We start from the raw sequence: 13,766 nt of genomic DNA, 5'->3' as shown, positions 1-13,766 counted from the left end.
GTCTTTGTTATCGGAAGAAACCCCGTCCTCCGCCTCCTCATCATGAATATGACGCTCTATTGGTATTTCGTCTTCAAAGTTCGCCTTGTGTTGTACACGATCCACCGCATCCAAATGGTCCTTTAGGCAAATGCAAACCTCTAGAGACTCGGGAGTTAATTTTGTTCTTCGCATAGATAACACCCTCCCACTAAGAGAAAAAACCGATTCGGAAGCAACCGTTGAGGCTTGTACAGCAAGCAAATCACAAGCCATGGCGGATAGAATGGGAAATTCGTTTTGTTTACCTTTCCACCAAGCCAACAAATCAATATTGCGAATTTCGTCGACCGTTGCGCCCTCAACATAGTTTGCTCCACTATATCGACCAAGTTTGCTAGTTGGTGTGTTTCCTCTTTGCCTCTTAGATGCCGATTCACGAATCCCATTCATCAAGTTTATAAGTGGGTCATTGCACGGCCTACTAGTTGTTTTTTTCACAAAAGACGATCTCGTGCTTGGACCATACATTTGAAAATAATGGTCATAAAGGTCTTGAAGGTTTTTGTTGAACTTTTCCTTCGCTTCCGTCGACAACTTCGGGTCGATCTCGTGCATACCTAAGTTGTCGAATATTTCCTCAATCGTTGTCTCAACCCCATTAACATTCCAATAGGGGTTTAATGCGGCGGCACAAGTAAAGACCGGCGGTATGTTTTCAAAATATTTTATGAATTTTTCCTTCATCACCGCAACAATATTCTTGAAGAGTTTGTTCTTCTCCGCAAAGCTTTCAAAAACACAAGACATATAGTACAATTCTTGCAAAACCCAACAACTTGTAGGGTAATAGACTCCCGATAATTTTGTTGTTGACTTTTTGAACACGTCAAGATACTCCAACAAATAACCGACTTGGACCCAAACACTTTCCGGAAACATATCGGCCTCGCGTTCTTCAACAAGATTGTTATGAAAAGCTTGTAAAGTTTGGCGTTGGGCAAAAGCACACTTTAGCATATGACAAGTTGAGTTCCAACGGGTTGGAACGTCCCAATTCGGCCCCAAATACTTTCTTTCAACCGACTTGCAATAGTTCTTATATTCAAGATGTCTTCTTTTACCACTTGTGAAGACATCTTGTAACATAAGTCTAAAGAATTTTAAATCGTCTCAAATGTTTTCATTGTCAAGACCTTTTTGAACAACCAAGTTGATGATATGTGCAACACATCGAACATGAAAAAAATCCCCGAAACAAGGTGGTGAATATTTGATGATAAATTTTTCGGCCGTCTTAGTATTGTTTGAAGCGTTGTCAAACGAAATCGAAAATATTTTATTTCTCAAGTTGTAAGTCGTTATAACTTCATCAAGTAATTCAAACAATTTTTTGGCGATATGTGGGAACGGGAAGTTTTCAAAAGCGATGGTGCATTTCATCAATTGCCATGTCACCGGATCAACCCAATGAGCGATGACACATATGTATGATTCGGGCAACCCGTGTGGTGCCGACCAAACATCGGTAGTTAAACTAACCATGGCTTCTAAAGAATGAAAAGACTCGATTAACTCTTTTTTAGCACACTCCCACAACCTGATACAATGACGTCTTAAGGTAGTACGACTTACATGTGTGTATCGCGGTTGTAGAGTTTCTCGAATCAACGACGTCAAATCCGGGTCATCAAAGTGGTTAAACGGCAAACCTCGTTGAATAACGAACTTTGCCATTCTATCTTGAACTTGAGTCGTGTTGTAACGAAATAGTGTACCATCTTTACCCAAGTCAATTTGATCGGTCGCGCCAATCCCTTTCAACGCCTTGCAATATGGCTTCTCGATGTGCTTTCTCAAAGTAGAGTTGGAATCGTGCTTTAATAGTGAACCACATAGTTTGCAACGAGCCTTTTGATAACCTTCGTCATCCACAATCAAATCCCAATTCTTCCATATGTCTTCGTTGCGGTTATGGTTGACTACCGTAACAACCCTTGGGTCCTCCGTAGCAGGAACGGGGGCAACAAAAACACTCTTCTTAGCCTTCTTGTTAGTTTTTTTGATGGGTGCCATAATAATATTTAGTTGGATGGTCGGGTAACGGAACGGGTTTGCTAAAGAAGTAGTATTTTAGTTTGTTTTTGAGTTTGGTGGTGAAACAAGTAATGGAAAACAACTTATATATAGGTTTTGGGCTATAAGAACCGGTTCCAGCGGCTATATTACCGTTGGAACCGGTTCCAACGGCTATTATTGTCTCAAAAACCGGTTCCACGGCTATATTACCGTTGGAACCGGTTACAACGGCTATTTTGTGTCTCAAAAACCGGTTACAACGGCTATATTACCGTTGGAACTAGTTCCAACGGCTAGTTTGACCTGTGTTTGACTTTTCAAAAAAAACCCGCTGGAACCGGTTTTTTCGGGTAGGAACCGAACCGGTTACAATTAGGAACCGGGTTGGAACCGATGGGAACATACAAATAGGAGAACCGGGTACGATTTTCGGGTACAAAAATACCCAAACCGGGTATTGGGCAAACCGGGTAAGAACTGGAACCGGTTCCGGTTCGGTCCCACCAGTTAGGTTCCGGAATCGGTTTTTTTGTACACATCTAGCTTCAGGTAGTCAAGACAGGCCCACCAACCACACAACAAGACATGACTCATAGGTGAGGCTCAAGTCTCAATCAACACAAGCTAGACGATGAAACTGTGGTTCCAATGCGGTTTCAACACAATGATCAACTCGACTTAGGCTCGGTTGAAGAATTATAATAGAAGCACAAGTTAATGTCCTCGCCCCTCGGTAGGAATCAAGTTTTGTATATGTTATACTTGTTACTCTCGTTTAGTGTTGTATACGATATATGTACTACAATTTATAGAAATCGATCAAAACAAACCGTCCCACCCTAAATGACTATTGTCACGTTAGTAATAGCATATTACTTACCATACGTATTATATATAAATTGGGACAAAAACAAGTTTTCAAATCATACTTTTTCAGTAACAAATGAAACCAGAAGATATCCCAAGATGGTTCAACAGATGCACTTGAAAAAACAAACCATCAATAACAATCAATCAAACAAAACCCAGGTTCAAAGCATTTATGTTAACAACTCATCACCAACTTGAAACCAACACAATCTCAACAAAACCTTAAAGTTCTTTTAAAAAACCAACAAAATTCAAATATTACTTGGGGTACATTGATCCAAGTAATATCCTCAAGCACGAACAGGTGGCGGACCACCAGCACCACCAGGGCGAGGTGCTTGACCTGGTTTGGAACCGTCATCCCTTGGGCGGCTGAACCTCTTTGGAGGCTCACGGTTCCTCCTATCGGTTCGGGAACGAACCCTAACAACCTTGGAGTGAATTGCACAAGAAATACAGTACTGCAACTTCAAATACAACTTAGGAAGCACATACTCTGCAACAACAAAACACGACAACTGTTAACAGATTGATTAATAAAAATTATGGCGTTAATTATAACATTAAATTATGTAAAAATGTCGTACGGTCAAATGCACACGCTTCTTGAACGTCCCGAACAGCAGCTTGCTCCACGATGTTCCTCACATTGAATCTCTTGATAGCCTTGTCCTGTTAATAATCATCATTAATTATAATTCAATACTGTACCTAATCTGACTTATTAATTACCATTAATAATCTCTACTATTAATTACACATATTCCTTTAGTTGTATCTAGTCTCTCTCCCATTTTTTGAAACGACTAAGTAACGCCAAGTATTCCGTACGCGGCCCCCATTGGCTAAAGGTAGCCCGAGCCGGCCACGAGAATGAACGGATGGAGCCCCTAGCGGTCCACCCATTAAGGGATTCCCTGAATAAAACCCGACTCCCACGTCCGCCAAACCAGGTAAAACCGAGTGAGATCAGGACTCAAACCCTGGCAAGCCAGGTTCATCCCTCATCTCTCCCATATAAATTGGTGATAGTGAGGTTTGAACCCTATATCTCTCACTAGTAAAGTGAGTGCTCTACCATTGAGCCACATCCAATTTATAGTCTCTCTCCCATTAACATTGGTTTCATACTCTTTTATAAAAAAAATATTTGAAAAAATAAGTTTGATAACAACACAATTTTACAAAATTTAACATTTCTAATTTTTTTTGAAGATTTTGTTTTGTTATTTTAATTAGAACACTGCACTCCGCAAACTTAGAAGTGTCGTTGTCCCACTCTGGCCAGACTATATTGCCTTAACCATTTGGCTTGGGCAATCTCTGACGTATCACATAACATCCAGTGAGACGAAAACTGACAACCTGAACAAAGCCTAACTCAAATAAACTAAAGATTTCTTTCATTATTAAACCCATGTAACATAACTTAAGTCGATTTTATTAAAAACATTTGCATACACATTTTTATAACCTAACAATTCAATTAACTAACAACTTGAACACAATTATAGGAAAGCACATCGCTTCACCATCCCCAAAGAAACAGTGAATTGCAGGTTTTCAAGCTTATTTGAATAAATTTAACAAGCTAAAGATAAACAGAAGATAGAAAACAAAGTAATTAAGCGAAATGAAAGAGACCTTAGGGCAGCACTTGCCGCAATTGGAGCAGCGAATAAACTTGACATGGCCACGGCCGTGCTTGTTTCTTCCTCCATTTCTTCTCTTGAAAGTCTGCACAGATAAATATTATTAACGATTGTTAGAACGCCGGAAGACTGTAATGAGATTCAGTGATCGTCAAGAGGTGAAAGGAAAACTAACCATGGTTGATAAGAATTCCGGCGCTAGGGTTCTTTGCCTCTCTAAGTTTGCCTTTTACACCCTCTTTTCTTACAGCCCTAATCGGTCCATCATCGCTTATGTGCAATAACAATGGGCTTTTTATTGGGCCTCAACATATTGTTTACCCATAAGCCCTAAATAATACAAACCAGTGTGCCAAAAGTCACAAACCGAGTTTTTTTTTTTTAACCGGAACCGATTCTCACCTGGGTATTGTCAATTTGTCAATACGCTATTTTCGAAACTGAACAGAAACCAGACCCGGTTCAACACACCTATATATGGATGTCCGCTATAAGCGGTTAGAGCCGGGTTTGGTTCCTACCCGAAAAACAACAGTTACAATCGGGTTTTTTAGTTTTTTAATATAAAAGCTTGGTTGTAATGATTTGAATTGGTTCTAACGGTTATATAGCCATTTTTTTACCATTATACCCCTACACGCATACTATAAATAGGCATTGAGGTATTACGATTGATTACACCACTTCTTTAACTTTCAAACACTCTAAAACACAAAACAAACCTGTGACGTCTCAATTTTGCAACAAATGGCAAACAATGATGAAGTGGTTATGGTAATCGACGCACCAAGAAACCTAGAGGTTTGGTCCCACTATGACTTATGTTAGACGCAACAGAGATGGCTCGTTACAAATATTCTGAGGCGCCTCACAAAGCAGTGTCGAAATCCCTTGTAAAAAATATATAATTAAGTATTGCTCGGTCAAAAAACCTTTAAAAGCCGAAGAAAACCAAAAAGTCAATAGAATATTCCTGCTCCGCAACCCGTTTAAACCACACCTAATGGATAAAGGAGTATGAAGATGATGAATTGTGTTGGTTATTTTACTTTTTTTGTTTAATAATGTTTGTCGTTGTATAATAAAATGTTTGTTATTATAAAAATAAAATAAAGTGTTTGTTTATTAAGTTATTATTTTTTTGAACGCCGGGTACTTCGTACACGGCTCCCATTGGCTAAAGGTAGCCCGAGCCGGCCACTAGTCCGGACGGACGAAGCCCCTAGCGGTCCACCTATTGAGGGATTACACGGATAAAACCCGACCCCCACGACCGCCAATGGCACTACAGTGAAGAGCCGGTAAAACTTGGTGAGATCATGGCTTGAACCCTGGTAAACCAGGGTAATCACTCATATCTCTCATATAAATTGGTGATATGAAGGTTTGAACCCTTACATCTCACTAGTAAAGTGAGTGCTTTACCATTAAGCCACATCCAATTTATTGTTTATTAAGTTATTGTTTGTGTAGTTTTAATTGTTTAGTTTAATTCTAACATGCTAAACTATTTTTAAAATAAATCCTATCGTTTGGTTATGGTACAACCTTGACCATTGACTAAGAGTTTCGTATGGAACCGGTTTCAATGGCTATATACACTATAAATACAACCCAAAACCCATTTTTTTGTCCTAACAAAATTGTAACAATGTTATCGTGTATAAAAAAACCTTGTTCTCTGAATTTGACAGATCTCCAAATTAGCCCCTGTGGCTTGCTATCTAATCTTTGTATAGAATTTGTAAAAATCAGTTTCTTTTGCACCAAAATCTTAAAATAGACCCGTTTGACTTTTAATAGTCAAAACTTCTTTTTCGTATAAAAAAAACTACAGCGTCAAGCTTTTGCACAATAACATCGGTGCTTGTATCAGTATTATCGGAACATTGGTATCGGTGCGGATGCTGTTTAGACGATAGCGGGTTGAATGTTTGGTTGATGCACAAATAAAGCTCGTCCTTTGTTTTTTGCTTTCGTTTTTCATTGATTATAATTCCAATTCAAAGATTTAAGCACTCCAGTAAAAAACAAAACAGCTCGAAGATTCAAAGAAAGGTCTCTGCAAGGTGTTCTTTTGAGTATGAATGTATGATTTTGTTATTACGTTGATTTACATTCATCCAAACCTAAAACTCCAAACAAGTTGCAAGCATAACACTAATATTTTGTAAGACAAAATGGTAAAATAGGTCCTTTATGTTTTTATTGTTTTTCAATAGTCATCCTTTGGAAAACTTAATGATTGAAATCATATTCTATGTTTCCAAAATGTTTCACGTTACGTCATTTTCCACTAACCAATTAAATTTTTTCGTTAACTCTGATCACATGACCTGTACGTGAGGGGTAAATGCGAAATTTCATGGTCCAGCTCATAAGGGGTAGTTTTGTAAATTAATATTTTTATTTAATAATTAAAAATTTAGAATTAAATAAATAAATATATTTAAAAGAATAAATCTCTCTCTCTCTCCATCTCTCTCACTCTCTCCCTCCCCTACATCTTACTGTATATATCTCCTCCCCCTGTCTCACGACACCACCACCACCCTTGTCTCCGGCCACCACCATCCTCTCTCTCTAAACTTTGGCCACCACCACCATCAACTCCGTTCACCACCACCAACACCGGCCACCACCAAAGTTTAAAAACATATAAAACTCTCTCTCTCTCTCCTACCATTCTTCAATTTACCAGACCCTAGATCCCAAATTAGCCATGCCTAATTTTCGATCATTACCTGTTAAATTAATCTACAATAAGTCTATAATAAACCTAAAAATCGCAATAGTGGACGTTCAAATACCCATTTACATCCAATTCAATTTCTGTGTTGCTTAATTGTTTAGACGCGGCGGCGTAATCGGCGTCGTCGGATAAATCGAGAGCTTCGGTTTCGTGCATCGTTGCCCGCGGTTTCTACTTTCTAGAGATATGGTGGCCAAGGCTAATTTGGGATCTAATTTGGCATGGATAAATATATCCTTCTGCTACTGCTGCTTCTGAACATCATCATCGTCTCGTTCTTTCTTCATATTCATAACCTCCGGCGCGTACACTTCACGCGCCTCCTCCAAAAACCCATTGTTAAGCAGATTCGAGAAGGAGGAGGTCGGGGTAGACCGGTACCTCAACAACGAGCTCTGGTTCCCGCGAAAACTACTACTCTAAATTTACGTTACTCATATTTGCCCATTTTTGTATATATATCTTAAATGCTCGGCTCGTTAGTTAGATCTATAATAATTAAAATTTTTGTTTATTTCAGGAAGATGGCATCACATGACAACAGTGGCAGTGTGAAGATGATGATTAGTGCCGTAAAAGGGTTGGTGAAGGTTAAGGGGTCTTTGCAGCATAGACCGGTGGTGACTCGTACCATAGAGTTGTTTTCAAATGTAACATACTCTGAGTTGCAGTCTAAGGTGGCAAACAAGTTGAAACTATCCAACCAGATTGGTAGGATGTATTACGGATACCACCTTTCATCTTCTCACCAAATTACTCAAGCTGTAGACTTATCTGACGATGAGGATGTTAAGGTATTTATGGATTTGGTACGTGATAAGAAGTCCGATGATCTGGTCACATTGTATGTTGTGGAGTTTGTTCCGCCTTCCAATTGGACAACATTATTCAAACGTTGCTTTTCATTTGTTTTCTATGCCTTTTATGGTATCCTCTTTCTTGGTTTCCTTGGTTGTCGGCATCATAACTACCGTGGGGGGTTGCATTAATTCAGCTACTGTTTTATGTTTTAATGAAAGTTCGTTTTGTTGGTTAATGTTGTCTTGGTTGCTACTTAATCTTTGGACTTAGAAGCGCTGTGGAGACTTGTTATCATTTTGTTAATTATGTACTCCTACACAGGTTACTTTTGGGTACGTATGTATTACCTTATGCAATGAAATTTGTTTTGACTGTTTATTTTGAGAATTTATGTTTTGTGTTGCAAATTTAATAACTAGGATCTTGACTCGCGCGTTGCGGCGGGATTTTTGTGTGCATACAATGAACATCTAAAGTGCCATTCTTAGTCTTTGTTGTTGACGGGTCATCTCTAAGCACACTGAGCTAGAGCGGGTGTCCTGCACATATTAAACACGCATAAGAACGAATTTCATTAACACTCAAATGTTGACTTATGATTGTCTATCAAAAACGAATACAACCTACAAAGCAATATAATGGCGGGATTTAGTTTGTTCCATGATAGTAGAAAACTCACAGTGATCCAGATTTGGTGTCTTTATCAATTTGCAAGTCATAAATCGAGACTTGATTCAGTTGTGCTTCAATAATGACTATCACACTCATGCAGTCATTAAGTCATGCTGCAAGATTTCACAATTGTGTTAATAATTTAAGATATTGATTATGAACTTTTAAAAGTGAAAAGAAAAATGTGATAGACCTACGATTTCAAGTACTGGGATAACTGAAGTGATAAGAGCTTCACATCGGCTTTTGGTCATGGTGTTCAATGTTTTCCTCCATTTTGGCCTGCATTTAAATCTTTCCATGCTTGAATCTGCATTTAACTATGGACCTTAATTACTTTATAATATGATTAAAATTAAAATGAATATAATGTAATACATATTATTATGGTGATATAAGACTACTTGCATGTGAATCAGCAAAAAGGTAGCTGAGGTCGATTTTCTTGTAAAAAGGAATCCATTTCTTTATGATCCGTATCTCAATCTACACTGGTTCACCATATTCTTTGATTTCCAAGACGGGCTTGGTAGACATTGGTGAGCACCTACATTTAGTTATTGGTAGTTAGCTTGTTTTTCGGAAACCTCAAACATAATAAAGACCACAAAAACAAACCTCAACGTCAAATATACAAACTCCTAAACCACGGTAAAAATATTAAAAAAAAAAGAAAAGAAAAAAGAAACAAAAGACACACAAACACAACAGATCTACATATTTGTAGGTTGAAATCTTTGTGTAACAAATTGTATATTTGTATAAGATCTACATATTTGTAGGTTGAAATCCTTTTGTTTTAAATTGTATAAGAGTTGACGCTCATGTCGGCCCTATCGCAACTCCTTGGTCCTAAGTCAGCTTAAGGCCCACGTGGTGTTAACTCTAAAAAATTAGACCAACATGTAAAAATATAAAAGAATAACAAAGTGAACCTGTGCGTTGCGATAGGGCCATTAAACCGCACTTGAAACTAAACTACTAAATATATACCATAAGGCTGAGGGGTGCGGAGCGCGAGAAGGGGCGCGAAAGCCCATCCGCTCGCGCCCCGGGGCGCGAGCACCACACCACCGAGGCGCGAGAGGGGCGCGAAAGGGGCGCGAGCACGCAGACCAAGGCGGGCGCAAGGCCAGTCACGGCTGAAAATGGGCGTAAAGTGGCTTGGGAATGCGTGCAGAGCCGTTGGGTGTGGATAAATAGAGCCGTTGGCTCTTTAAAGTTTATTAAAAAAAAAACTTTTTCTCTATATAAACCAATATCAACCCAATATCACATACCACACCCAAAATCACATAAAATACTTTACCACAACCTCAAAAAAACCCAAAATCACCCCATCTTCCAAACCTTTTTTTAAAAACATGGCTGGAAATTGGTACCCAAACCTAGATTCAGATTACAGTTACGACGATTTATGGTTGCCGGGATTACACTTACCACACCCAAGGTTACACTTACGAAGAATAAGAATAATGTTTTTTTTAGTACTTTAATTTTTTTTTAGATATTAATGTGTTTTTTTAATTAATATGTGTTTTTTTAATTAATGTGTGTTTTTTTAAATAATTTATGAGTTTTTTTAATAATACGTTTTTTTAATACATTTATAAAAAAATAAAAAAAAAACCGCTCGCGCCCCCTCTCGCGCCCCTCCACACCATGTCCCGGGGCGCGAGCACCACAACCAACACCCATCTTATCAAGTTTCTCTCTCTGCCACACGTCACAATATTATTGGCTGGCGCCCCCACTCGCGCCCCCCACACCCCTCAGCCTAACATTATTAACTACTACTGAATAAAATATAGGCAGAAAGGTACCTGAAACAGACATACTGGCTTTCACTATCAGGTAAAAACAAAAAAGCAATGAAAGCTGTCCAAAAAAAAATACCTCTAATATTAGGCTGAGGGGTGTGGGGCTTCAGCGGGGGCGCGAGAGCCCCTCCGCTCGCGCCCCCAGGCGCGAGCACCACACCACCGGGGCGCGAGAGGGGCGCGAGCACGGAATTCAAAGCAGGCGCAAGGTGGTTCGCGGGACCTGTAGGCGTAAAGGGACATTGGGAGACGTGAAATAGCCGTTGGGAGTACAGAAATGAGCCGTTGGGCTCTTTAATTTAATAAAAAAAAAGTATTCTTCCTATATATAAACCCAATATCACCTAAAACAATTACCACACCCAAAATCACATAAAACAATTACCACAACTTCAAAAAAAAACCCAAAATCAACCCATCTTCCAAACTTTTTTTTAAAAACATGTCTGGAAATTGGTACCCAAATCTAGATTCAGGTTATAGTTACGATGATTTATGGTCGTCACCAGACCAATCGATGTTTTTTTCGGGGTCGCAAGAAACATCCGGCTTTCAACCATCCAACATACAACCGTCTCCTAACTTTGTTGTTCCGGAGACACAAGAATCACACGGTGATGCTACGGGAGCAAGAAGACGCGTCCACCGGAAAAAACAACTTGCAACGGACGGGCCGGGACCGGCTTCGACTCCGAGGACGAAACGGAAAACCACTACGTGGTCATCGGATGAGAAGGAAGCCTTGTGTCGGGCTTGGATAGTCATTTCTGAGGATCGGCGTTGCGGTAATTGTTTTAACGTTTTTAAAAATGATTTTTAATAAAAAAGTTAAATAAAAAAGTTAACTGGAAATCTAATTTAATTATTCATTTTGCAGCCGACTACCAAAAAAGCAAGGTTTTTTGGACAAAGGTTAGGGAGACGTTCTATACGCTCGTTGGGAGTACAGAGCGAAACGCCGATATGATTTCGGGTCGGTGGTCCGAAATCAGAAAATTTGTCGGCTTGTTTACTAATCTTTTCAACAGGAACGCCGGTCGTATGAGACCAAGTGGCAGTGATGATTTGGCGGTTTACAATTTCACTGTCGAAGAGTGGAAGCAGGAGTGTTTGCGGAGGTATGGGACGGTGAAGACGTGGGACGATGTAAAGTTGTGGGAGAGGTTGAAAAGGTGTTCCAAGTGGGTTGAGCTGGTGGCGCCGGACCATGATGCGGAAGTAGGGCCGAAACGGACTAAAACTAGTTCATCTGGAGCGTATAGCACTTCTGCCGCGTCGGATTGCCGCGTTGGATTCGACCTAAACATTGCGGGGGAGGAAACGTCTTCACCGCCGAGGAGGCGGCCATTGGGACGGGACGCCAAGGGGAAAAAACCGGCTGAGGGGGGAGCCGTAAACATCGTCGATCTTGTTGAATCCCTCAATAAATTCAACAAAACCATGGAGGTGGTCTCTAATGACAAAAAGGAAAAAAGTCGAATGAGAGATTTGGACTTCCTTACAAGAGACTTCAGTAACCTAAATCCGGTCGATCAAATGCTGATGGAAAAGCAAAAGGAACGTATCCGAAAGAGGTTGATCGAAGAAGACCAAGCCGAAGAATAAGAATAATGTTTTTTTAGTACTTTAATTTTTTTTTTATTTTTAGATATTAATGTGTTTTTTTTTTAATGTGTGTTTTTTTTAATAATTTATGAGTTTTTTTAATAATACGTTTTTTGAATATATTTATAAAAAAATAAAAAAAAAATCCGCTGGAGCCCCTGCTGGAGCCCCTCCACACCAGGGCCAGGGGCTCCAGCGGGGGCTCCAACACCCATCTTATCCAGTTTCTCTCTCTGCCACACGTCACAATATTATTGGCTGGAGCCTCCACTCGCGCCCCCGTTAGAGCCCCCCACACCCCTCAGCCTTAGATAAGCATAGATTATAAAACTTAAGTAGTAATAATGATAAGGAAAAGATGACTACATGAATGCAAAGTTAATTTACTGCAATAAAGTAATTTAACAGCAGATTGAATAATCATTGTATATGAATGGAAAATTATTTTAATAAGAAAGCCTAATAGCAAAGTTTATGGTAAAAATCAAAACGCATACCTAACAACAAAGATTTTACATATGTAAGAGTGCGGACAAAAGAAATACACTACAGTAAACCAAAAAGTAACTACTACGTATATATACCATAATATTATTAGTTATTGAACTCCTATAAAACTTTCAAAAATGTTCTGATTTTGAAAGCAAAGGCAAATATATCTATAGCCTACAGATGATTGTTGAAAATACTTAACATCAACAACTTTATGGTAGCAAATCAGGTTGTGGAGAAACACAAACCCGAAATGAAGAAACAAATAAAGCAGAAAAAAGATCCAAAAACAAACCCTTAATAAGTAACCTAAATACCTGATGAACACCTCACAAGAAAAACTTAACAATAATCCGTCTACTGAAGAGAAAACCTGGAACAAACAACGGTAAGAAATAAAATCAAACGTTTGAATTCCGATCAATAACAACTCAACAAACAAAAAATCAAAACTAAGACACAAATACAAACCCTAAAGATGTAACATAATTAGTTGATTACCTGATAATACAGTTATACAACTCCCAAAACAACAGAAGAACCCTGAAACAATATATAAACAAACTAAAATCGAAATTGGGGAAAACAGCATGTGACGTACCTGTCCATCCATCTTCAGAGCATAAAACCAACGACGGCGTCTACCTTCCGTCACCCTTCGACGAAGGAAAGAAAGGAAAAGACGACGTGAATGCTAGAGGGTATCTTCATATTGAAAAAAAAATAGAGATGAGAGAGGAGAGGGGGAGGTTTTATGTCAACAGATAAGGGGCTACGTGGATGGCAAAATAACCAGAAATTCATGAATAAGAGAACAATCGCGAACGACGGAATTGATGGTAATAAAATTGCCATTGGCGACTTCAACAGAGAACGGTCGGGAAAGCTTAGTTCGAGGCATCGCAAGTTTCGACTCAAATTTCAAAGAAATAAAACTTTTATCGGCACCGGTATCAAATAAAATAGAAGCCAAATGATAGTTCACCAAAAACATACCGTTCACAACATCGTTTGCCACTTAAGCTTGTTTTACATTCATCATAA

At 39.1% G+C, this 13,766-nt stretch overlaps 1 protein-coding gene and 1 long non-coding RNA gene across 4 annotated transcripts; both read right to left on the bottom strand.

Moving 5' to 3' along the window:
- Positions 1-3,082: 3,082 nt before the first annotated feature.
- On the bottom strand, positions 3,083-4,871 carry LOC143579192 (small ribosomal subunit protein eS26-like). Its single transcript, XM_077062574.1, has 4 exons — positions 4,756-4,871; positions 4,573-4,665; positions 3,516-3,600; positions 3,083-3,424 (listed from the first exon to the last, which is right to left on the bottom strand). The coding sequence occupies exons 1-4, from the start codon at positions 4,756-4,758 to the stop codon at positions 3,219-3,221; spliced, it is 387 nt and encodes a 128-aa protein (XP_076918689.1). The 5' UTR covers positions 4,759-4,871; the 3' UTR covers positions 3,083-3,218.
- A 4,040-nt stretch (positions 4,872-8,911) lies between these two features.
- On the bottom strand, positions 8,912-13,516 carry LOC143579191 (uncharacterized). Of its 3 annotated transcripts, XR_013143413.1 has the most exons (4): positions 13,324-13,516; positions 13,040-13,095; positions 9,214-9,352; positions 8,912-9,115 (listed from the first exon to the last, which is right to left on the bottom strand). It is a non-coding gene; the product is annotated as an uncharacterized LOC143579191 (long non-coding RNA). The 3 variants fall into 3 exon arrangements; XR_013143414.1 differs by having other exon boundaries at positions 8,912-9,125; positions 13,040-13,516; XR_013143412.1 differs by having other exon boundaries at positions 13,040-13,516.
- Between the last annotated feature and the right edge of the window lie 250 nt (positions 13,517-13,766).

The sequence above is a fragment of the Bidens hawaiensis genome, unplaced genomic scaffold, assembly GCF_021521415.1.
Source record: "Bidens hawaiensis isolate Kalapana, Puna unplaced genomic scaffold, B.hawaiensis_p1.1 tig00029631_1, whole genome shotgun sequence".
NCBI lineage: Eukaryota > Viridiplantae > Streptophyta > Magnoliopsida > Asterales > Asteraceae > Bidens > Bidens hawaiensis.
The sequence above is the reverse complement of the archived record's forward strand: the minus strand, read 5'-3'. Positions and strand labels throughout refer to the sequence as shown.